Below are 25,892 nucleotides of genomic sequence, written 5' to 3'. Positions count from 1 at the left end.
AGTTGGTATTTTATATCTCATTTCCTAAATGTTAATATCTGGATGTAGTAGGTTTGATATAAGAGGTTCATGTTATATATATATATATATATATATATATATATATATATATATATATATATATATATATATATGTGTGTGTGTATATATATATATATATATATATATGTGTATGTGTGTATATATATATATATATATATATATATATATATATATATATATATATATATATATATATATATTGATAGGGAGGAATTTGTGCATTCATTTTTGTAACAATGTCCTTTTATTTTCATTTTTTTACCAAGTGTATTACAGTATTGCATGTAATTCCACTACTATAGTTTATCTTTTAGGTAATCTATGTATTTCCCAATATGATATTCTCTTGTAATATACGATTTTATATTTAGTTAATTATCAATTACACAGTTTGTGCTCTTCCTCTGCGTTGCATTCCAGTCACATATGCATATATTACATGTACACAGGAATGGTACCAGTAAGACGATGGAGAGAAACTGTATAGATAAGAAATGAATTTTACATTCTTTTGCTTTGCAATTTTCTTAATTTTGGTAAGGGACTGACTTCTATGGTACTGAAAAGTATATACAGTGTGAGTTATATAAGCAGTAGGGTAGGTAAATGGCGATCACTTTCTTATGTTATATTCTCTGCGCATTTTATTGATGTTGTATTCCCTCAGCTTGATATACGTTGTCTTCTAATTTCATGCTAGCTTTGTTAAGTTGCTGAAGTCATACATCATTACTTCATCTCAATTTGATTTGTCATGCTTAACCTCCTGTTTAGTTTCTTACTTATAATGTTGTATAACTGGCAGATTTGCATAGACATGAAACTCTTGCTCGAGTATCTGAGTCATCAGAAAGGAAGGAAAATGAAGGTTTTTGACGTTAACTTTGGGATTACTTTGAGGACATCTGGATAATAGCCTTTAATTTCTCTGCCATCTCTTTACAGCCTGATGCAGTTATCTGAAATGTTGTTAACCTGTTCTCTGTTATCGATAAATGTTAGCATTAACCGGCAGCTCAGAATCTTAAGGCAAGGTCCACCCATATGTTTTCTTAAAAATATTATGTCTTTGGAAACTATGTTGCGCATCTGCCGTTGAATATGGTGAAAGCACAGGTAATTTTACACATGAAGCTACAGAGGATTTTTTAATACTTGTATATAATTCTCCGTGGGTATTGTAGCTTACCTTAACAGAAGATTTGGTTTTCATTTCACTTAAATTTATTTTTACGGAATTTCAGTGAATAAAAATTTTTTATTTACTTCAGTAACTTCAAGAGCTTTGTCAGTACCTCTGGGCAAGCTTCTGTCACTGGTGTTCTTGCCCTCATATTTACGAAAGATACGATTGTGCCTTTCATTTGTATCTTTCGTAAACTAGAGGGTTAGAAGACCAGTGGCAGGAGCGTGTCTAGAAATACTGACAAAGGTCTTGAAGTTACTAAATCTACTGCCAGCTTCCAGAACTTGATGATTCTACAGCAGGTCCAGCAGGGTTCCTTGTGGAACATTTTTAAGACTGTCAGTACTGTTCATTAAAACTTTGTGCAGATGGAAGGGTTCTTAAGTCAAAGGGACGAGTAATAGAAAATTGGGTGAAGCATTTTGGAGTTCACGTCGCATTTTCGGGGATGTAGATTCTAATAACAAAAAAATAAATATATAAAATTATTTAAAATAATAAAAAATGATGTCTGGAATATTGTATTGGGTATGTGAATCACAAATCATAAGCGAAGGGGTGGAAGACTGAAAAAAAAAATGTATTCACATGGCATTTTACTTAAAAAATGTAAGTGCGGTACTTACAGAATCTCGGGTTGTTTTAGGAAATATCTTTGCGATCTAGTGTCAGTCGCATTAAGACAGTCGTGTGCAAATTAATCAATGTGCTATGAACTGCTGGTATCATTACTAGTAAATATCTGCTATCATTCACCAAAACAAATTACTCAAATGTGAACAAGAAGAGTCAAGAGAACAAGAAATAAAACTGACAGTCCCTCTTTATCATTGGAAACGGGGCCTGCATGTTTGAGACCAATCATCCCACACCAACATCCCCCAAAAATTCCAATTTTTTAATCTTAGGCATGTCATTAGTCAAGGACTCCGACGCGTCTTATCTTGACATAAACAGCTACTACACATTTTCTCTCTCTCTCGCCCCCTCTCTCTCTCTCTCTCTCTCTCTCTCTCTCTCTCTCTCTCTCTCTCTCTCCACGTTCTTTATCTCTCTCTCTCTCTCTCTCTCTCTCTCTCTCTCTCTCTCTCTCTCTCTCTCTCTCTCTCCACGTTCTTAAGTTATCATTATATAAGGGTTTTTTCCCTTACTTTTCCTTGGTAACAGTTAAAAGCCTGTACCAACTGCGCTCAACGCTCCTCCTGCCATTATGCAAAGCCGCGATCTTCATGCGGTACTGGATGTCGAGGTCGAGAGATTGTATACGCTTCTGACCGCAGGTTGTATTTCTGTTAGTCTAGAGCATTTCCGTCCACCCTGAGGTTAATGGTAAGGGAGCTGGTGGCTGGCCTTCCTTCCATCGTCTCTCCAAACCCCACCCCCTTCACCATTTTCAACAACACGTTAAATATCAACGCGCGTCTGACGGTGGTAGGCGACGGTGACCTTGGTAGTGAAGGTGCCATTTCTATTTATATGGTGCGTCAATCAGCCCTGATGGATGCGTTCTTGTTCTAGCATTTTAAGTTGTTAAATCCTGGCTGAATATATCATATGATTTATGCAGTAGTTATTTGCATACTTAAAAATAGCCCTCTCCCCCCCGCAAAAAAAAAAAAACAGCACTGACGTGCACATTTTATTTTTTTGTAAAATACTTACTTGAATGTTAAGTACATTATCATATTATCCAACAGACTGGAGTGGGGTTTAGTCATCTTCTGGGGTGTTTTAATCAGATCTTTGCATGAACCTCCGCATCTAGCCAGAAGCCAAATAGCCTTGCATGGGGAAATCCATGAGAGTTCTGTTGACATTATAAAGCATCTTGGAAGATACGGATTTAAATAATAGAAGCGTGTATAAAGTTATATGTGGAAATGAATGAGAATCAGTGCCCTAAGAAGAACAATGGTTACAACTTCAAAAGTATAAAAGGATGTGATTTCGCATTGAAGGTTAAACTGGCACAAGAAAAGTCCATGGGCAAGATAGAAAGAAATTTACTCAAGTATCACATGTGCGTGATGTGCATTAATATCTGCATGTCTTTAGAAGAGTTTATTTCTACATCGATCAGAAAAGTGAAAGAAACAGTAAAAGTATTATATTTAAATTGACCATAGGAGAAAATTCACACAGCAAAGAGGCTAAATTCATTTTCATTTCAATGCATTGGCTTATCAGATACTTTACGTAAGTCATTTTAACCTCTTCCAGCAACGAGCGTCCACCTGCACTTCTTCATAGTGAAAATAATTTAGATAAATTCGTAAAACACGGAAGACGAGTAACTTTTACTCAAGTGTCAAAGATTATCAACAAGAGCCACATTGTTTTGCAAAAAAAAAAAATGTTCTTCATCAGTTGGAAGACCTGGGGACCTTATAGAGTGAAAATGGAATGGAAATTCGAATTATAGCTGTCAATTAAAGTGTTATTTAATGTTAGAAAACACTCTCTAAAGATAGAACTGGAAGATGAGGAGTGACTGCATGGCATACGACATTTATGTCTCTCTTTTGGAAAAGGACCTCGTCTGTTGAGGGTACCAGAAAAAGTAACATTTCTTGACAAGTCATTCTTCATTTGTACGTTCTTTCTTATCTTTTAAGTGAGGTCTTTGTAGTTCCCTTGGGTTTCAGTCCACTTCCTCTCCTTCGCAAGACACCCACCCCCTCTCCCCACAACCATTATTTTTTTTTTTATCAACCGGCCTCTTCGTTAAAAATGATTATCTTGCTAACTTCAAGCTGCCTCCCTCTCCTCAAAAGTAAAATGTATCACTGAGATGGGTAACTTACTTCGACTCCAAAAGTAGACTGTAAAAGTGGGAGAGATAACTTATTTGTACTTCAGAAATGATGTATGTTTTAGAAATCACCCTACTATAGAATGATGATATTCAAGAACTAAAAGTATGCGCTTGAATAGTGCACAAACAATTGACAGAAAGGATATTAACAGTTTGTGTAGTATTTGATCTTAGTTAGTGTCAGTACATAAATAAAGCACAGAAATGTTATTTGCTCTGTAAGGATATCCATATTAGAGAGAGAGAGAGAGAGAGAGAGAGAGAGAGAGAGAGAGAGAGAGAGAGAGAGAATGGGGGCTCCTCCGCTAAGAACATATCAGTTGTGAATAATGTTTTGCTGAGGAACTATGAGATTCACTTTATTTTTCTTTCCTCAACATTGCAGCTTTTCATTCTTTTGTCTCGGGGTTCTGGATAAGAAAAATGCCTTAATTACTTTATTATGATCAAGTGCAGCTTTGTAACACAGGTTCTTATTTTCACACAGGAAATTGACTAAAGGTTAATTTTTCGTTGTCTGTTATTAATTCATTATCGCCAAATTGTAGCCCTGCAGGGGACAACTTTTTTCTCCTCCAATAAATTAATTGATCGAGAGAGAGAGAGAGAGAGAGAGAGAGAGAGAGAGAGAGAGAGAGAGAGAGAGAGAGAGAGAATATTCAGTCAGGCTACTAGTTTTATGGGAAATAGTTCACAATGTACCAGTATAAGATGGACATTTATTTTCTGTCGATGACCCATGATGAGTCCCTAGTTATAATCATTTTTCGCTGTTAAAGCCATGATGGCTCTTTTCAAGATAATAATTATCTGGCTAACATCCTTGTCCTGTTCAGCTGATATCGTAAATTTCCTTATATTACTCCTTATATTACTTCCTTATATTACTCTTGCGCGGTGTGTGTGTTTTCTGTATATGTGTGTGTGTGTGTGTATATGTGCGTGGAGAGAGAAAGAGAGAGAGAGAGAGAGAGAAAGAGAGGGATATGTTTACATGGAGAGATTCATCCTAATGAAAAGGTATAAGGAAAATGATTCTGAACCATCTGATGGTAACGATACCGAGCTAACATTCTTAGTTTACTTTTTTTTTTATATAAAACTAGTTTATTTTTATAAAGCTAGGCTTTTTGAGTTTTTATTATTTTAACTTTTTAACCAAAACGCCTATCTTTTTTCTCCACTGATTGCATGTCGACTGTTACCTTCCAGACGATGGGTTTACGCTGCGGACGTAAAATGGAACTTCAGTGTTTGTGACACACGCATGCGCAAATGCATACAAACGAAAAAATACCAGGTTTGCTGGTTCAGGACGATTCTTGTAGTAATTCTAGATGGCGACATACTTTAATTTCATGCAGACCGCATAAAAACACATTTTAAATATAAATACTTCTTTCTCCTTTCATCTTTCTCTTTTTGTAATCTAATCTTTAGACATGCCCAAAGGCAATCTTAGCTATGGACCTTCGTCTCAAGTGTGTCGATATATTTCCGCATGAGTATGTATGTATGTATGTGTGCGGGTATTTGAGATGACCCATATTGCAGTTTTTCTCATCGAGTAGGAATTTCCTTGTTCTTTTTTTCTACTCAGATCCCTTTAGATCCTCATTTCTTTTTACTTATTTTACTTTTCTTTTGATCATAAGGTTGGTATTATATAATTATTATTTTTTTTCGGCACATGCGCATTTCAATTTAAGGATCCGCAAAGGTGGTACCATAAGGAAAAAACAAAGGATTTTGCAACTCACTTGTCCCCAGGCTGCAAGCCCCTGAAACCTCGCTACGATATGTTTTGTATAAGCTAAATGTCCGTGGAACTTCTGTTGATTCAACTACTTCCCTGTTCGAAATAAATCCGGACTATCGTCAATGAATAGCTCTTTTCAGATGCCAGATTAACAAAAATAAATGTCGACTTAAGTCTTATTTATAGTTTCTCGGCGTCTTCTTACAGGGTGGTCGATATGGACCCTCATGTATTCAAAGCATGTGGGACAGCTATTTTCCATTATCTCTTCTTCATGTGTGCAAGTTACCAGATAAGTAATCGCCCTGTTAATTTTCAGTCTCTCTCTCTCTCTCTCTCTCTCTCTCTCTCTCTCTCTCTCTCTCTCTCTCTCTCCAACTGATACGTCGTGACGGTTATCCACTCAGCAGGTAATGCAACTTGGTGAACAGTGTTGTCGGTGAAAGGATGGATTCTGATGAGAAATATTTAAGGCGTTTATCGTAATTTAAAAACAAAATTTTGTTAACTCGAAGAAATTTTGGCCCCCCCCCGAAAATGGGCATAAACTAAAGTTTAGGTAGTGAAAATGTGCGTGTCCTACGGAAGCCTTTTCCAGTTCTCATTTAATAATTGCTTATATTTTTTTGTTCTATTCATGACAACTGGATTCTGGTATATTTTCCTGAATAGCTTAGGTTGGAGTGGCAAGTGGTGCAAGGAATGTCTGAAATTACTGGTAACGGACTTAGAAATGTGTTTGTGGTGCTCGGGAAAATATGAAAGCCTTTAGCAAGTCCAAAATGCAATTCTCATTAACGATGCTTCATTGTTAACTACTAAACACATCCATTGCTTTGCCAACGTAGACAGCAAGAGCCATGATTGTTAATACCTCGGGTTCCCAGTCCAGCCACCATTTTCTTAAAACTCCTTGTCGTCCTGTTCCATATTTGAGACACGTTTGGCCTTCAGTCTTCAAGGACTCAAAGAAAGGCGTGGACGCCAGATGCCCCCTCTAGTTCTCGTATTTAAGGGAGATGGGGTATCCTTCTTTGGCATTTACCCTCCGACCGCAGTTGAGAAAATGCTACCACTCAGCGTGAGTACTTCGCCATAACAATATCTTCGCGTATTATTCCTCTTTCTCTTCTTATCACTGATTTAATCTTGTTCTTCTTGTTATTATTATTGTTATATTAGCCTCTTATCTCTTTTATAATTTTTGTCTTCTTCCTCTAACGTAATACGCCAGATAACTTATGATAGTTCATGTATTCTTTCTTCCTCTGAAACTTTGTTTTTCCTTCAATCTCACTTGTAGATATTTTACAGACCTTTGATTTATCCCTGATGTGAATTCCATATACTTAATGACAATATTGTTATAAACTAGAGACATTCCTTTTGATACCAAGGCAACGAGTAAAAGCAACATGGGTGTACGGTAATCCTCTTCTCTTTAGAAGCTGAGATGCGGTTTAGTATATTTAGGAGGAGGGTTTTTTTGTCCACTTGCGGCCCCATTATAGGATTTCTTTTAATGTGAAATTCGCCTATCTTTTTTCTATATTCTAATGAGTAAAGGAATATTAAGGTCGTATATATTTTTTAGTAACATTGAAGAAAGTAATAATAATAATTCAGTTTCAAGCAATGCAGAATAAATAAACAAATTCCCTGATATGACAGTCTCCCATTAGTAAAAACTGTTTTTCCTACGAGAAACTTAAATCTTCCTTACGGGGTTTATTTCTGAATATTCTTTATAACGAAGGTTAAACTATAAATTAGAAACTAATTTGGTCTTTCTGTGTTTTATTCATAAAGGGATGTAGAACAAAGCCTTGCTAATCCTTTGAATAAAGGAAATGACTTGGAACCAGACTTTTTCTGAAATATTAAGAATACCTTGTAATTACTGACGAGTGTCCTTAAACATAGGTAACTGAATTATTGAACATCCTCTCTTTCCTATTAAGTTTTGCCCAACTGATTGGAGCGATAACCAGTGTTTGCAAATTGTGTTGTGGCATAGCCTGTGTTTACCATAACATTTCCCTGTTGAGGTTTTGATTTCCTTTGCATGAAGGTGCATTCAAGCACAATTTTACTCCTTTGTACACTAATTGAATGTTATTTATTATCAGCCACTAATAACAAACTTTGATTATTGCCATTTTCTATACCGTTTTTATAAAGCTATTCGCTATTATTTAGTAAATAGTCACTTCTACTCCTTTCTTCTTCCTTGCTCTTTTTTTCACAAGAGCATTCTCTTTTGCAGACGCTTCCTTTGCAAGATTATGCCCTTTTGGGATGCTCCGAATGAATGCATGATCATTGTGAATCATAATTATAATAACTATATCAACATAGCCAGAAAGACTGGTATCATCAGACTGTCCTGCATTTTTGGGAAGGAGGAGGAAATGCCTATGGTTTCTATACAATTTTTAGACCACATTATTTTTGGGAATTGCAAAGGAGGAAAAATGGTGTGTGCCATTAAGAATGATCCATTAATATGCAAACATGTAACGACAAAAGTCCTTTTAGAATCCCTTCCCTTACCAGCACTAAGAACATAAAAGGATTAGGGATAACTGTAATAGAAAAGTACACCCTGATAAAATTCACAATCTTCTTAATCCGTTTTATTTAAAGTATCAAATAAGAAATTTAACTGTTTAATGGTCTGTTTGTTTCCGACTGTAAAGAGGGCTTAGGATTGGGTTTTTAAGAGAGAGAGAGAGGAATGGGGGAGGGGGAAGAAAGACTCTCCTGAAGAGCCAAAATGACAAGTCTATATTTTAAGTTGGACATTCAAACGAGAATTTTCAAACTAAAAACTCCCCTCGGGACGAAGATATGATGAAAACATTAAGAAACAAATGATGGATGACGCAAAAAAAAAAAGTCTTAAGCTAACAAGGCAGCCTTACGAAATTGACCTTGCTGCCTCTCCGAAGAGAGAGAAGAGAGAGAGAGAGAGAGAGAGAGAGAGAGAGAGAGAGAGAGAGAGAGAGAGAGAGGACTGAATTGTGCCACATGGGATGCTAGTGTATAGGACCCCTGCCCCTCATCCTATCCTGTCAAAGTGGTAGCATCAGTAGACGGTACACCCTGTATACAGGGCACCTTTAAAGGATTGCGTCAAATAGCGGTATGATCACTGTCATTATTAGTGGACTTAACATCAAAGTAAAAACAATTTGAGTAATGTGCAATTTATGTAATTTACATGTTCAAATGAGAAAGTAGCGCCCTTCTTCACACGGCCCCCTGCTCCTAAATACATGTGTGTGAACTTTACTAATAATGAGTAGTAATATACATGACAGCAGTAATAATGACAATATTATTAATGAAGGTTACAATAATAATAATATAATAATAATAATAATAATAATAATAATAATAATAATGGTGTATATCAGGTCCACAATAATATTCAGTGGTGAATTAAGTAGTAGTAGTAGTAGTAGTAGTAGTAGTAGTAGTAGTAGTAGTAGGTCTTTCCCCTCTAGATTCACCACTGAATATTATTGTGGACCTGATATACGGCATATCCTGTTCTCGATATAGAGGAGAAAGACCTACTACTACTACTACTACTACTACTACTACTACTACTACTACTACTACTACTAATAATAATAATAATAATAATAATAATAATAATAATGGAAAAGCTAAGTGTGCAATGGAAATTAACAAATTCACGATAGCAATAACAATGTCAATAGTTTTAACTTGAATTATTATTATTATTATTATTATTATTATTATTATTATTATTATTATTATTATTATTATTATAGCCAATAGTAGTATTAATTATTATTATCAAAGTGATAATAATAATTATCAGCAGATTTATTGCTGAGAAAGAAATATATTAGGCTGTTGTAAAATAATGGCGTTTGGAAATTCAGTGTTAAGTAATAATTAGTGGATAACCTTAGTTTAGTGCATATCCCCAGTCTGTTACATTTCCGGACCACATTGTTTTCTTATTTTGGCAATGAGAAACTTTTAGACCCTTTTAGTGTGGCATTAGTGCCTCCTAAGTTGTGAGATTATTGTCACTATACTCTTGCATTTTAGGGCAGGTCATGACATAGTGATGGGGTACATGCCCACCACTTTCATTGCATATCCTACAGTCACTTGTGATATCTTCCTTGAGTCCCATAACCTGCCAGGGGTAACTGTATCCTATTCTTAAGTCTGCTAACCCAGTCTTTCCATATGCTCCTGTCGTGTGTAATGCAGCCTTGTTTTAAAACTATACTGATCTCTTCCAACATATGCTGTGTGCAGATTTCCAGCATCTGAATTCTGATCCTTGTTTTGATCTGCTCTACTAATATGCCAAGGTTTTAATCAATGGCTTCTTCTAGAGCAGCCATTTTAAGCCAACATATCTGCCCTTTTATTACCAAGTATTCCTCTGTGAGAGGACAACCATTATAATCTTGATCTGTAATCCTCTTGTTATCAGTTTCCATGCTTTTCTTTCATTTTTATTAATTATTTTTTCATACTTAGTTCTTACAGTTTCTCAAGGACTATCAGAGACATATTATCAGTGATTACTAGGGCACTATTACACCTCCCTGTGACTTGGGTGAGGCCAAGAGTAAGGCCATCAGTTCAGCCTGTATGGATGAAGCCCAGTCCTGTAACCTGACCCTTATGTCTCCTTCTAAGCCAAAGCTTCCGTCATTCATTAAAGTTTCAGGGACACCAACTCATCGGGTGTCTGTGTTCAGTGACCGTCACCATATTTTCCTCTGTAGTTGCCTGGTAATGTTGGTTTCATTTCATAAGTAGGCATGCTCGATTTTCTGCAGGGTCGTCTCTCTATGGTCATATCAGTCGACATGCATTCCAAGGAAAGACGTGGCAGTCCGAGAGCCTTTATGATAAATCAAAACCTACAACATTGTTTTACTGAAGGCAGTTTGCTGTTAATGCAGTCCAGCTAATCCCTGCTATTTGTTCTGTTTCAAGAGCATTCAGTGGGTATGTCTCTGGAAGTGAATCGCTGTCATCCAAGTACCTTAATGCCATTAACAGTAATAATTTCTGTAATCCTCCGCTATAAATACAAATCATAATTTTCTCTTCATTCATATTTGATACTCTTACTGTTACTGGACGTTCTTGCGTAATTCTCAGGGCTTTGTTTTGGATGGCTTCAAGTTTTGCCAGTTTGAATTTTGAAAGATACTCAAGATCAGATGCGGTCAATCAGATATGATTATGCCATATACATTGTATGCCATGTCTTCCGGAGGTCTTATTATAGTTTTACTTGTGATGAAATACTTGAGCGGCTTGTTTATACCAAGATTAAAATCTGCAGGCTCATGAGTATTTGCGCTTCGCCCTATTCAAACTTATAATCCTATATAGTAATAGGTTCATTTCTGTATCCCCGTTTCAGTGCACATGACGTTTGTTTTCCAGTTAAGATTGCAGACCCTAGCTCATTATAAATCCTGCCTATTATGTACTGAGCAGTAATGGGACATACATAAGGACATTACGCAAGACTAAACTCAAAACGCCATATTTAGAGGATCCTTTCCCTTGAAAAAGTACGTAACCCTCCTTGTTGGTTAGGTAATCCTTAGTCCTTGCCTTCCTCGTCCACTTTTGTCAACTCATGGAGGATTATTTGCCGATTATCTGTGTTCAAAACACTTTTTAAGCCGACCGAGCATTTCGTTGTGTTATCAGCAGGAGGCTGCGCTTCTCCCTGTTGCAACCCCTTTCGGATTTGAACGAAATAAACCGCCAGTCATAGCTAAATTCCAGAGAAGGAGAGAGAGTCATTATCTTTCTACCTCTTATGAGAGTGGGGCCGAACCGACCATCCTGTCTCATTGTAAAGTAACACCTTCGAACACAATCATTAAACTGTCGCTGGTGTTGCCTCTCTGTCAAAATGAAATATTTACGACTCCCGTCTAATCGTGGAGTTAGGATTTGGCTACAATGTTTTTCGATGTTTACAGCTTTGGAGTAACCAGCGCTTTGTTAGCTTATATGGAGAGAATTACAAAGACATGTTGAGATTTGGGTATGAAACTCTTCTGAAAATTCTTGAAAATTATAGCCGTTTAACTCTGTGGTTTCGGCAGTTTTGTTCTCCATTTCAGAGATCCTAAGTAACCTACGTCATATTAGTTTACTGACAGGACTTACTTAGGTCCAAAGAAGATAAACAGGAATAGGGTTGTTCTGCGTATTTGTGTCATTTTGTTTTCAATGTAAGGTAAATGTTAGCGAACGGGAAACGCTCGTTCTTGCCTATGTATTTAGAAGAACCTTTTTCATGCAATTTTCATTCCTATCATGTTTGAACCAAGCTCCTTATATAGTAATTTGGTATGTCAACGATTTTCTACGAATTTAGGTATTCTTGTTTTGTAAGCTCAACTGATTTGAAGTTGAATTGATGAAGCATATGACTTTTTATTCAATTTTATTATGAAGAGATTTCCCTTAGCAGCGGGTGGCGACAGAAAAACAGCTAAATCTTGTTTGGCACTTTACATTGCATCATATGACTGTAGCACAAGAAAACCAGTAAGGAAAGTTGCCAGTATGATCATTCTTTCGAAAGTCACCCTAATATAACACTAAATAAAACTATTAGAGAGGAGGGACTAGTAAATTTAATTCCTCTTCAAAGAAGCTTAATCGTACTTGCAAATTATATATATATATATATATATATATATATATATATATATATATATATATATATATATATATATATATATATATATATATATATATATATATATATATATTGTGCGTGTATGTATGTGAAGTACTCCAACATAATTTCGTTACCAGACGCAAACATAAGTTTACGAAAGCATGAATGTCCGCGTGTTTTCTGTGATGTGCATATCTTTATTTTTCGTTTCTCAGAGTTAGAAAACCTTGCTGAATCTGTAGAAAATCTTCCCTACTATAGCCTTCAGAAACTTTGCTAGGTTAACATTATTTTCCCGAGACGTTCCCGCTTATACAAGGCCAGTTAATCGACCTTAAATGCAATTGAGTTTTTTATGGTATAGAGATCGCGACAGGCAATGACATTAAACACAACTGCAGGCGAAAAAAAAGTAAACAGAATAAATGGTTCATGAAATATATGAGAAAACTGAGAATTCCGACCTCGAATATTTTACATGATCAATTCCCATATGGGGCTAGGTATTTGTAGTTACCATTGACAGAAAAGATGTTAATTTCGTGAAACGTCCTCATCATGTGATATAAAGACCTATAATTAATGGTTTTGTATGATTTTTACTGGATTTCTTTAATAAGATTCATCATGTAAGAGTATTTTCTCGAAAGGTAACCAAGTTATGACTATCACAGGAATTGCCGTTACCTGCTACTTCTTTATAATAGAACGTTAAACCTAAAACCTCATAAACAAAAAAGGACTTGTTTCCTGTTTATCGGCTCGTCATGCATCGAACAACAACAAAAAAATAACTGTATGTTTCAGAAATCGACCACTCGAGCTGGAAAATGAGTCATCTTCGTCTGGGCAGTGAGCAGTTACGGGGCCATAGGTTGTAAAGATCTACTGTACACGTCCCCTGGGGATGGTAATAAATCAGATCCATAATTGTTATGATTTCTCTCTTCAATGGGCTAGGGATCGTGTTCTTTATTCCGTTATGACCGTAAATCTTAGAACTGTTGTAATCATTTTTTAATAGAGAACCCTCTGCGAGATACAGGAATTAAAACTAATGGCCAGAGGAATACATAGGAGCGGGAGCTCGACGCATAAATTAAGCAAGATTATACGAATTGTGAGATATCAAAGTGCAGATTTCATGTTTGTATGATTTGTTTATTCACCACCTTTCCACCATTCAGCAAGGGAAGCTGAATGAAAGAACCACTCACCAATAGTGGCATGGCTTCATATATATATATATATATATATATATATATATATATATATATATATATATATATATATATATATATATATATATATATAATTTGTATATGTGCGTGTGAGTGTGCGTGCGTGTTGGAGGGTTGCGGGGAGGGACCTTCGTAGTTCAGTGGTTCTGATCTCGTCTCTCTCTGAGACCAGAGTTCAGTCTCGCGATAGGCCAAATGACTTTGGGCCAGTGATTCAGGTAATTTGTGGTGGGTCGGAGCTACAGTAGAATGGGGCGTGGGGCTTGTAACCTCATCCTGAACAGTTTGTTGAAAACAGAATCGTTAACAACCTCTGTAGCCATCCCTTCTCAAAGAAAAAAAGTGTATTTCGTTCTACACAGTCCCGCCATATGAAACAAGAATTTAAACAAAAAAGTCCTCTTTATTATATATTTTAGTCTTGTATCTGTGGTGATAAGCTGTTTATGACAGTAATCCCTAACCTTTCTTGGTGTCGAGATCAAATTACACAGGGAAGGTCGAATTTGTCATATGTATGTATCTGCAGGAAGTGCATTATTGAGTTATACTTAATTTTGGTAGATCAATTGCCTTGGTAAAGAACTGAATCTCCCCAAATCAGGTTTCATTGTCATTTCGTCATCCGCATTTCTAATCCAAATCATGTCAGTATGCTTAAATGGTTATACCACTTATAGATCTGTTAGAAGCGAGATTTTAGGGACTGTCCATTTAGAAAGCCCTTCTTGTATAACCAATGCTTGCAGATAGTGCCAAAACCATTATTGTTTGAGAATGGGTAAAGATTCTACCTGAAACTTAGTAATCTTCAGTTGCCCTGGTATTTTATTATTATGGTATTTTTCATATTTAGCGCGTCTCGTTTTCCAATTTTTAACGATATATATGAATATATATATATATATATATATATTATATATATATATATATATATATATATATATATATATATATATATATATATATATATATATATATATATATATATATATATATATATATATACATATATATATACATACATATATAAAGACACATATACACACACACACACACACACACACACATATATATATATATATATATATATATATATATATATATATATATATATATATATATATATATATATATATATATATATATATATATATATATTCCTCTCCAGTTATAGATATAAATATATATCTTGTAGATCAATGTTTTTCGATTAATCGTATTCGGCATCTTTGAAGGCTGACGACAGACTAAGGATACCGGTTGCTTAAAGTTACAGTACAACAAGAGAAATACTTAGCAATAATCTGTCGAAATTCCGGCACCATTTTGCCATCGGGAAGAACATCTTTAGAATCGAAGGGTAATCCGGCTTCTTATTGCAAACTTGTTACCCTTTTTTATGTAAGAACACGCTAGTTCACTTCTCTTTAAGAAATTACCACCGATGATTTTAGTAAATAAACAAGAAAAGATGAAGAAAGATTATGAAAGTACTGAAAAACTGAAATAGGAAAGGAATATAATAGACACAATCTTCACCTGTGTGAATTCAATTAGCATTCCAGTTTCGTTGGTGTCCGATTACAAGAGAGCTTCCCGCTAAAATGAACGTTAAAGACCACTGAATAAAGATCATATATCTGTTATTATTGTTATCGCTGCCATTATTAATTTCATGCATGATTATTCTTATGACACTGAATCAAACGCTTGTTATAAACTTCCCTTGCAAGTTCAGTCGCGTTCAGTGTGGAACAAAGAACAAAGTAAAAACAAAAATTACTGATACACTCTAGCGAGGGACGTCAGGAAACATTTTTCCAGCTGACCATCAGCAACATTTTATAAAGAATGTTTGCATTTCAACCCTCCGCACTCCCGGAAGCCAATAATACTTGTAACTGCTACTTCAAACAAGTAAAAAATGCCCCGAAGTTTCTTCAGCGCAATCGAGTTTTCTGTACAGCCGCTACAGCGTATAATCAGGGCCACCGAAAATAGATCTATCTTTCGGTGGTCTCGGTATAATGCTGTATGACCCGCGGCCCATGAAGCTTTAACCACACCGGGTGGTGGCCTATCTATATCGTTGCCAGAAGCATGATTATAGCTACCTTTAACTTTAAATAAAATAAAAACTACTGAGGTTAGAGGGCTGCAATTTGGTATGTTTGATGATTGGAGGGTGGATGATCAACATGCCAGTTTGCAGCCCTCTAGCCTCTGTAGTTTTTAAGATCTGAGGGCGGACAGAAAAAGTGCGGACAGAAAAAAGTGCCGACAAAATAAAGTGCGGACGGACAGACAAAGCCGGCACAAAAGTTTTCTTTTACAGACTACTAAAGCCATGACAATACTTTTCCCCTTTAGCGACACAACTCGTAGAAATTTGTTTATTTATTTTTTTGTTTTTGTTTCTGTGATGTAGTACAGAGCAGCATTCGCAAGTAGGTATTGAGCCATAAGTTATTTTTTTTTAACAATAACTCCTTTAGTTCCGGTGGACGTGTTACTAAACGCCCAGATGGAAGGTGAATGGGCAGGGGGCTGTTAGTTTAAGGACAAGCGTCAGATGACCCACAAGAAATTCGTAGCAGTAACATTGATTATATTAATAATTAATAGATGTGTGAATATTGATAATGATGGTTATGCTGCAATAATAGTTATAATAATTGAAAAGCAATCCAAAGCGGACATTCCAGGCAATTATCAAACCGGAAATAGAACTTACAAAGCATATTCAGAAGTTTCCAAAGGCATGAGTGGTCTGAAAATGCAGACGAGAAGAAGGCGCTATTGCTATTAACACAATGCCTCTCTGTCAAGCGTGAACGGCATGGAATGTTTGAATGCAAAGAAAAACCTCCACAATGAAAAGTAAAAAACAAACGAATAATAGTTAAACTTAACACCAAACAACCGAATAAAATTTAACCTAAAAATGTAAAGTATGAGAGAGTGGAATGTGTGAAAATAGAAGAAAAATTTTGACGAATCAGAGCAAAAGCCGGAAAACGTCCTCCATTACCCAACGTGGTCTGTACCTGTAGTACTTTGACCGTCCGCACTATCACAGATTCCTTTATTAGTCGTCTCCCTTCATGCACGTGCCCCTCGTTTAGTCATGCTTGGACGATAATCGGCGATTATTACGCTCCTTTCAGTCGTTACTTCTCCGTTTGCCTCCGAGGCTGCCGGAAAGAGCTATAATTTTCCTTGATAGATGAAGCTGAAAAATGCTGCAGTTGTCCGCTAGCCTTGATGCGTTCATTATTATTGTTATTACTCAGGATGTGTCCAGAAAAGAGATGAATAAATAAGTACAGGGTGAAAGGATTCTGCGGTCCCTTTGTAGATAAATATAAAGCCCGAGTTTACACGTTACTTTTACAGGAATAGGAATGTGGAAGGGAACAATTTTCCGCTCGCCGATCTTCACAAAGAAAATTAGTCATGTTAAGATAACTGCACACAAAAATTACGGTTACGAAAAACTTATTCAGTATATGTGTATGTGTATGTATATATATATATATATATGGTTTATGCGTGCATATAAGTGTAATATTTACAATGACCTCGTAACGTTTCAATTTAATCACACTTTGTGGATACGCTTGTATCCAAATGAAGGCCTAAGTTCGAATGAGAAGCAGATGAAGAAACCTCATCTTATGTAAGAACATTTAAACCCACCCATTATCTTTTCGGATGAGGTTAAGCAAAACCACGATGCCACGATTGGCCGAACTGTTTTAAATTTTTATATTTCAGCCTAAAGAAGCGATTAACGCTAAAACAGAATGCTACGATGGTTTAGATGGGTCTGTTCCAGCTGTAGAGAAATGCGTCTGAATTCTATAGATTTGTTTATGAACTGAAATAGATTTATATGCTCTTTTGTGGCCGTTGTGCGTGGGACATACACGTATGGATATAAATAATTGATGTGAACATTTGTTTTAACTTTGATATTACGGGCCGAATGAAAATGGATATATGCAGAAATATTACAGGGTTTTTGTATATGCTAAATTTAAGTTCATTATTACTTCTGCGAATACGCCAATCCAAAATGGGGTGGCTAACATCCTTTTCCGTCGTCGTAGCGTAAACTTTAATCCATCAAAGACCGGTAATGAAAATGTATAAGCATTCTATTTTACCCATTGTTTGATATAATCGGTGAATTGGTGTCATCGATAAAGTTTACTATGGCAATGGAAAATTATTTCATCCTCCCTTTATGGATTGCCGTATTCACAGAAGTAGCAGTGACTTTAAATTTAGAGTGAGAAACACCCATTTTGCCGCATAAGTTCATTTTTACTGCGGTTGCAAGAGGAAAATGTTCCACATCTGCGTTTTTTACGATCATGCGTGTATAAAGCCCTAATTCTATGCATAATGAAATAGATGCTATTAGTAATAAAGGCAAAAAATTTAAATATAATATTGCATTAGATGATGCAGTAAAAACGGCAAAGACTTTGTTATAGTAATAACAACAGAGAAATATATCACTCAAAAACTTTTTTTATTACCGTAAGTTAATAATTTTAAAGATTTTACCTATCGGCTTAAAACTTTAATGTTAATGTGTCATTAACAATAAAAGTGCCTTGCAAAAAGGATTGATGAAAACCCTCCTTTCAATACCAGAGGTGTAATCAAATCCTGTTATTCATGTGAGAAACTCTTAAGTTGTTCAGATTGGTAAATCATTGGAAATGAGAACGATACATAACATTGTATAAGTTATGCGCAAGATAGCAGTGCATTTTTTATTCATGTTCGAGGAGAGAGTCTCGCTATTAACCAGACAGATGCTTAAAAATTGTTCTAGTTACTCGAGTCCAGTTTTATAGGAATAAGTTTTGAATACAATGTAAAATATTTTTACACTTGATTCCTGTATTCCAAAATAAATATGCATAATGCACATAGCTTCAAAAGTGTAGTGAAGTCTGGCCCAAAGAACAATAAAACGGTATGCCTGATTACTTCCAATTAAGAAATAATCCAGATGAGGTGTTTTGAGGAAACTAAGATTTCAGAATATTATATCTAGCTCTGTTAACAAAAACGCTGTCTCCTTGTAAGTGCCAATGACCTTTTTTAACCGTCTGTATGTGCGCACGTACCATGCTTCCTTCCTAGCGTATGCATAACGTAAATATCCTGTATTATTTATGTGCCAGTCCTTCGGATAATATCTTAATCGACGAAACAGTGTTGATGAATTCTGTTTAATTTTTCTTTAATATATATATATATATATATATATATATATATATATATATATATATATATATATATATATATATATATATATATATATATACATACATATACATCATATATATGTAATGTGTGTATATATATGATTATATGTGTATTTATGTATATATATATATGTATATATATATATATATATATATATATATATATATATATATATATATATATATATATATTTATATATATATATATATATATATATATATATATATATATATATATATATATATATATATATATATATATATATATATATCCTCTTCTTTCTTCTTCGTTTAACGTGCTTTTTCCAATTTTTAATATATTATATATATATAATTATATATATATATATATATATATATATATATATATATATACATATACTGTATATATATATAATTCTAATTTAATGGGACGTCAAGGTGTAGCAATGGCTTAATGCTCCAGATTTATCGGTGGTTACTTCCCTAATTAGAATGCCAGAGGTGTAGGAAACGTGTTATGATCGTGGGTTTTTAACATCAGTAGATTAAATGTTTAAACAATTTGTTCCTTTACTGAAAGAGACGGTCATACACATGCTTTTCAGCAACACAACGTCAACAAATTTGGTCTGCTTACACTTCAGCGTAATGCGCCAAATTTTATACCTGTTAAATACAAGCCTTCTTATGGAGATTATAGTTAAGCAAAAAGAGATCTTTTATGTAGATGCCATCATTTATGGCAGGTTTTGCATTCACAGGGTTTACAGTATCAGTTAATGATCTACAGTTTCATTATTATTATTATTATTATTATTATTATTATTATTATTATTATTATTATTATTATTTAAATACGTAATCCGGTTAATGTACGAACGCATGACGATTTCTTACCTTCGACTGACAACCTTGGAAAGCTATTCCTACTTTTATTTTCGGCAGTTTTTAAAACTTCCATCCATTAAAAGATGTGTCTGTCGCTTTCTTTAAAATCAAGAACCCCCCTTTTTTTATTGGCGATGTTTGTTTGTCTGTTACATTGGCCCTCGGCGCCTGAATACAAACGGACCGCCATATCTTTCTCTCCTCATTGGTCTTATTCAAGATCATCCTCATTAATACACATCTGATACTTTCAAATGGATTTAACAAAATTGAATAACAAATGTACAGTCAGTTTAACCTCTGTCGTATATTTTACTTATACGCGCGAAGCGTTCAGTTAAAATTTATTAAACATTGCTGTTCATATCTGTAATCGTAAGCAGTTAACTTTTTCATTTGTCTGTTTATTTATTAATTTATTTCATGATCATTTCAATTCTCCTAATAGGCATGTTTTTCGTGACTCGCAGAACCCATCTTAGTGTTAAATCAATATCATTACTTTTCATTATATTAGCGAGCTAAACTTCTCAATTACTTGAAGTCTATAAGAGCCATTCAGCTGTAGTGAGATTTGTCGTCGAATATGACGGGTTATCACTAATCAGGAGGTGAAAGTAATTGCTAATACTTCTGCCTCCTGTGATTATCTACATGATCAGATACAGCTATATGAAAGGAAGAGTCTCCAAGGATACTTGGTTTTGTTTTTTTAAATAACTTTTAGTAAAGGTGATAAAGCAGCAACGGAAACCTATAATCTGTAATGGATATGATTTAGTAGCCCATGTGCGCTGACACATTAATATTTAATTTTATTTATTCCAATTACTACATCTAAAGGGCTTTTCAGCATTTGTCTTTGAAATTTTCAAGCATATTCATTACAGATTATAGGTTACCGTTGCTGCTTTATCACCTTTACTAAAAGTCATTTAAAAAAACAAACCCAAGTATCCTTGGAGACTCTTCCTTTCATATAGCCTACTGTAGCTGTATCTGATCATGTAGATAATCAAAGGAGGCAGAAGTATCAGCAATTACTTTCACCTCCTGATTACTGATAACCCGTCACATTCGACGACAAATCTGACTACAGCTGAATGGCTCCTAAAGACTTCAAGTAATTGAGAAGTTTAGCTCGCTAATGTGTTGATGACAATCAGTGCGAAACGCTTGGCAGAAGGCCATCTCGACTTCCTAGCAACAACAACAATGACAATATCAGAATTCATGGTTCTCCCACGGGTAACGGCCCGTACGGAACGTTTGTGCTCCACTGAACGCGAAAAGAATTAGAACACGAAAGAATAATTCTGCAATCTGTAAAGGTAAAAGAAGGCGTGAAGGTTGAGTGCCTGGAAGGATTAGAAGGTGAAAGATTAGGGATATAAAGTCGTTTTTCTCACTTTTTAAATTCAGTTCTCAATTCAGTTCATTATTTAGGTCAGAAAAGAAAGGGGGGGGGGAAGGGGGGGCGAGGGGTGAGTAACCGCCGGTATGGCATGTAGGTTATTCCGAACGCGTCTCATTTTAATAGTACCTAATTATGGGGTCAAATTTATTGCAGAAGTACAGCTCAGTTGTGTATCCATTACATTTTGCTTCTGTTTTTTTTCCTTTAGCAGTTTTTTTTTCTCTCTCTCTCTCTTTCTGGCATTAGCGCATTCTTAGTGCAACAGCTGATGTACATTTCGTAGGTATCCTTGAACTAATGGGTCCTAACGCCATTCAACAGTTTTCTTTTATTCACGGTCTCGTATTCCTGGGAGGACTTCACTAAACCCTTTACCAGTTCCATAGAACTTAAAAGCTCACCAAAACGCATTTTCTTCCTGAATAACCCATTTCCTTTCATGTTTTAATTTACGTATTTTTTTTTTTTATGGTGACGAACGCTCATGATTAAGCATCAGAATATCTCGACATAACTTACCCTACCTTCCACTTTAGTATTTTATTCGGTGATATTTTCTCTTAATGTTTTCTGCTACGTGACTATGTTGCATACCTTTTATTTTTACAGCTCTTCCTCTGTTACAATCAGTGTTCTTAATCACATTTTTGCCTCAGGCAAATAACGATTCAAGCCAGTAACATCTCTACAACTTGTGTCGTGGTAAAGTTCTTTGAAGCAGGAAAATTTTATGGAAGCTTTAATCTACACAATATATCACCCTCAAATTTAATCTACACAATATATCACCCTCAAATTGTTTGCTTTGCGCTACTAATATTTCTTTAGTACAACTATGTCTCTCTCTCTCTCTCTCTCTCTCTCTCTCTCTCTCTCTCTCTCTCTCTCTCTCTCTCTCTCTCAGTTTCGATTATATCACAGTTTATCAATCAGAACAAATGCCTCTCCTAAATTTTTTGTATTTTTTTGGCCCTCCTGTCTTATTGTAGCCCACTGCCGCTTACACCATACCCTCCATGCCAGCCTGATTGTTGCCATTTTAGTGGTGTCAGCATGTGTATCCTAAGTATCCAGTACATGTGGACTTTGAGTATCGCTTTATCTCCATAGTCTCTTTGATGTATATCTATATATTGTGGTGTTAAATTAACAAATATTAGTTTTCTGGAGCATTTAAGCACATTGCCATCAAACTTTGCTTCAGTTTTCCCGAATTTCCTTTAGATTTTTAACAAAACAAGCTTTGAATGTTTGTTCAGATATCACAGCAGCACGAATTTGGGCGCCGTTTTTGGCGATGGAAAATTTTGGTGACGCAAAAAGACGTAAAAAATCTTGACTGGTAACACTGGCCTCGGGCATGTTTCTTTATTCTGAATTACTGCACACATTCAAAAAACAGGTTTACTCTTCTTATATGAAGACTAACTTTATTCATCTAAGATGAAACTGACATGCATTGCCCTTTTTTCACTTGATGTTCAAAAACAAATTGTAACTTTTTTATTGTATGCCACAAAACATAAAAGTAATAGCGACATGATGTGGATGTCCTCGAATTTAAGGGACATATGTCGTCGTTGTTGCAACATACATACGACAGAAGTGGAATGCAGAATTTTAAATGCCTTGATCATACATGCTTTTCAGATATGTTAATGATTTCAAAAAGTTTAAACTTACTAAGACTATCTTCAGATAAAAACAGTGATTAGAAATGTAAGATCTGACTGGTAATTAGAGATTGAAAGAATTGCAGAGAATGAACGCTTACTATGAATTTATGCACATCTAACAGAAAGTCTAGAATGATTAAACGCTCATTTTCTCTTGAACCGGTTGAATTATGGCATGTGTAATATATTCATTGTTAAACTTTCCGCTAATAAACAATTGGTAGAACTAAAACCAAATGAACCGTTAGAGGAAGAAAATATTCTGTTGTTAAGGAACCTGTTTTTTCATCTTTTGCATGCTACCGAAGCATTTGCTTCTAAAACAAAGCCTACCTGAATATATACTTAGTGGAATTAATAATGTACGGCTGTCGAGTAATTATTTTTGTTACTTTTATATGGTTTCATCTTTTACTACTTATGGTTATTCTATTTAGTGGATTCTTACTTTTCAAATGGGCTTATGGGTCTGTTCGAGATGAATACTTGTGCATTTTGAATAATGAGCAACAGTGTATAAGAGAAATTGCTAATTTGGAAAACATTTCATCACAGGTATTTGCCGTGTTTCTCGTTGCCTGTAGTTGCTCCCTCCCTGCGGTAGCTCATAGTCAGCACGAGATCTCGGGCGTGCTTCAACCAGACCTTGCAAAAGTCCGGGGCTCAAATCCCCGTGAGTTTGAAAGGGCCGGAGGCACTCGATACCATCACCATGCTGGCGTCTCGGGCGCTCTACGACCGGAGACTTCACAAGTCCGTCTATCAGAATCTTTCGGCCTTGGGTCTTTCGATGATATTGTGTCTGCGAGCATCGACATTCTGCCGGAGGTTACCGATGCCTTAGACCATTTATCTGCTACTGCGGCATCTTCTTCCTCAGTCTCTGACCCTGCTTACATCGAAGAAGTTCTCAACCGTTTCATACCCCTTTCCAAGAAGGTATACATCTCGAACGCCAAAGCAAACGGAATACCTATAAAGCAAGATCAGATATCCAAGCTAAATGCTGCTGAGGTTGTCATTCCGTCGGTCTTTGATTTTATGAAGAGGATGAGGGCAAGTGATTTCTTTGAAAAGGAAGTTGAAAATGAACTGGACTCTAGAACCGGATTCGTTCCTGGGACGTTCGAATTCCAGACGCCAGCCTCAAGAAACATAACTAGACTGCCTTTTGGTAAATACACATATATGGTTGAGGCGACTAAAAGACTTCTTCCAGTAATGAGTAGTGTTTTCCGTAAAATCACCACTGATGCAGACCGCCCCGACCCAAATGATCCCGATTTCATCGAGAAAATGATGGTGGCATTCCTTCCAGCTACTAAGGAGATTCTTGCTGCTGCTGCCAAAGCTGAAGGGCGTGTCCCACGGAAAGAAGAGTTCGACCAGATTGATCAGTCTGAGCCTGTGATGCCGAATGTCTTTAATTTCATGGAAAGACTGAGGAAAAGTGATTATTATACACCTGTTTCAGGCGTCAAGAACCCATATGGGCTTGGGTTTTACCGTGGAACTCGCAAAGGTTTTACTGCCGGATCTTTCAGGTTTGACGACGAGGAACAATCGACTCTCATCCGGTCGGAAACCTTACCGTTGCCGGGAACAGGTCAAAACTGGGATGCTTCGAAGTGGGAGACATCAGCTGACGCCCATTTACCTCCCTATGAATGGACTGTTCCAAAACCAGAGGGATATTATGAAGTTTACAAAGGAACAAGTCTAGCAAGGAGGCCTTCAAGGATAACCATTCCTATCTACAAACATACGTTATAAAAAAAGAACATAAACTATATGTGATAGTTTTTGTAATTCATGAACGCATTAACTGTAGCGTTTTTTGTATGCTCAAAACATGAATAGTTTCAAAATTTTGTTTTATTCTCAAAACTACTTTTCATTAAAGGATATTTATGCCATTCACGTCTATACATGTAAAGAAATATATTAGATTTGCAATTTTTACACAATTATGTCAAAATAAAATTTTACTAATTTGGTCAAGAAAATGTTTCTCTTCAGTTTTTCGGAATAGTTCCTTTTCAGTACATGGTGTGCTGTATATCAGTGAAATAAACATTTACAATATACCAGCTTATGCAAAGATAGCGGGCAGTAACTTACCATAACGTGCATAGTGCCGAGAATCATGTGTAAGACATAAAATTAAGCACGTCATTCTATCTGCACATCTTCACAAGCCTTTATAACCAAGATTTCTGTTATACACCCTTGTACGCACTATTTCTTTCCACTCTTTCTATGTGACCAGAATACTCAAAAACTTTCAAGTCTACCTTGTCATCTTAGATGGCTTTCCCAGCACACACACACAGATATATATATATATATATATATATATATATATATATATATATATATATATATATATATATATATATATATATATATATATATATATATATATATATATTATATCTATATATATACATATATATATTACTTATTTTGCTTATACCTTAAGAACTTTGATTATATTTTTATGTTTCGTATATATCAGACTTACAACAAAGTTATCTTAAACATTTTGCCATTCGTTTCTGCTCTCGCCTCTGTGGACACTTTCCTTTAAACCCAGACCTACCTAGTTTCTGTTTTCAGTCTTGCCTTCTCCATGATGTGCATCAGTTGTTTCATTTTCCTTCATTTTCAACATTTCTACTCAAGCACCTGTTTGACCTTTCTGGTTTCACTTTTTATCCTGATGCATGGCAACATACAGTGCTCCATCATCCCTTACTCCTTTGCCAGAAAAACCAAGTTCTTTTTTATGACATCAGTAGTAACTTCTTGCCCAAAGATTATTGAATTGTCAAACCTGCTCTTGCTAAATAGGTTATTTTCCGATTTACAAACACT

At 35.5% G+C, this 25,892-nt stretch overlaps 1 protein-coding gene across 1 annotated transcript; it reads left to right on the top strand.

Moving 5' to 3' along the window:
- Positions 1–6,782: 6,782 nt before the first annotated feature.
- Positions 6,783–24,961, top strand: LOC136848929 (uncharacterized). The gene is made up of 2 exons (XM_067121746.1): positions 6,783–6,883; positions 23,571–24,961. The coding sequence occupies exons 1-2, from the start codon at positions 6,791–6,793 to the stop codon at positions 24,786–24,788; spliced, it is 1,311 nt and encodes a 436-aa protein (XP_066977847.1). The 5' UTR covers positions 6,783–6,790; the 3' UTR covers positions 24,789–24,961.
- The last annotated feature ends 931 nt before the right edge of the window (positions 24,962–25,892 follow it).

This window comes from Macrobrachium rosenbergii, chromosome 20 (genome assembly GCF_040412425.1).
Source record: "Macrobrachium rosenbergii isolate ZJJX-2024 chromosome 20, ASM4041242v1, whole genome shotgun sequence".
Taxonomy (NCBI): domain Eukaryota; kingdom Metazoa; phylum Arthropoda; class Malacostraca; order Decapoda; family Palaemonidae; genus Macrobrachium; species Macrobrachium rosenbergii.
This window is presented reverse-complemented; position numbering and strand designations above follow the sequence as displayed.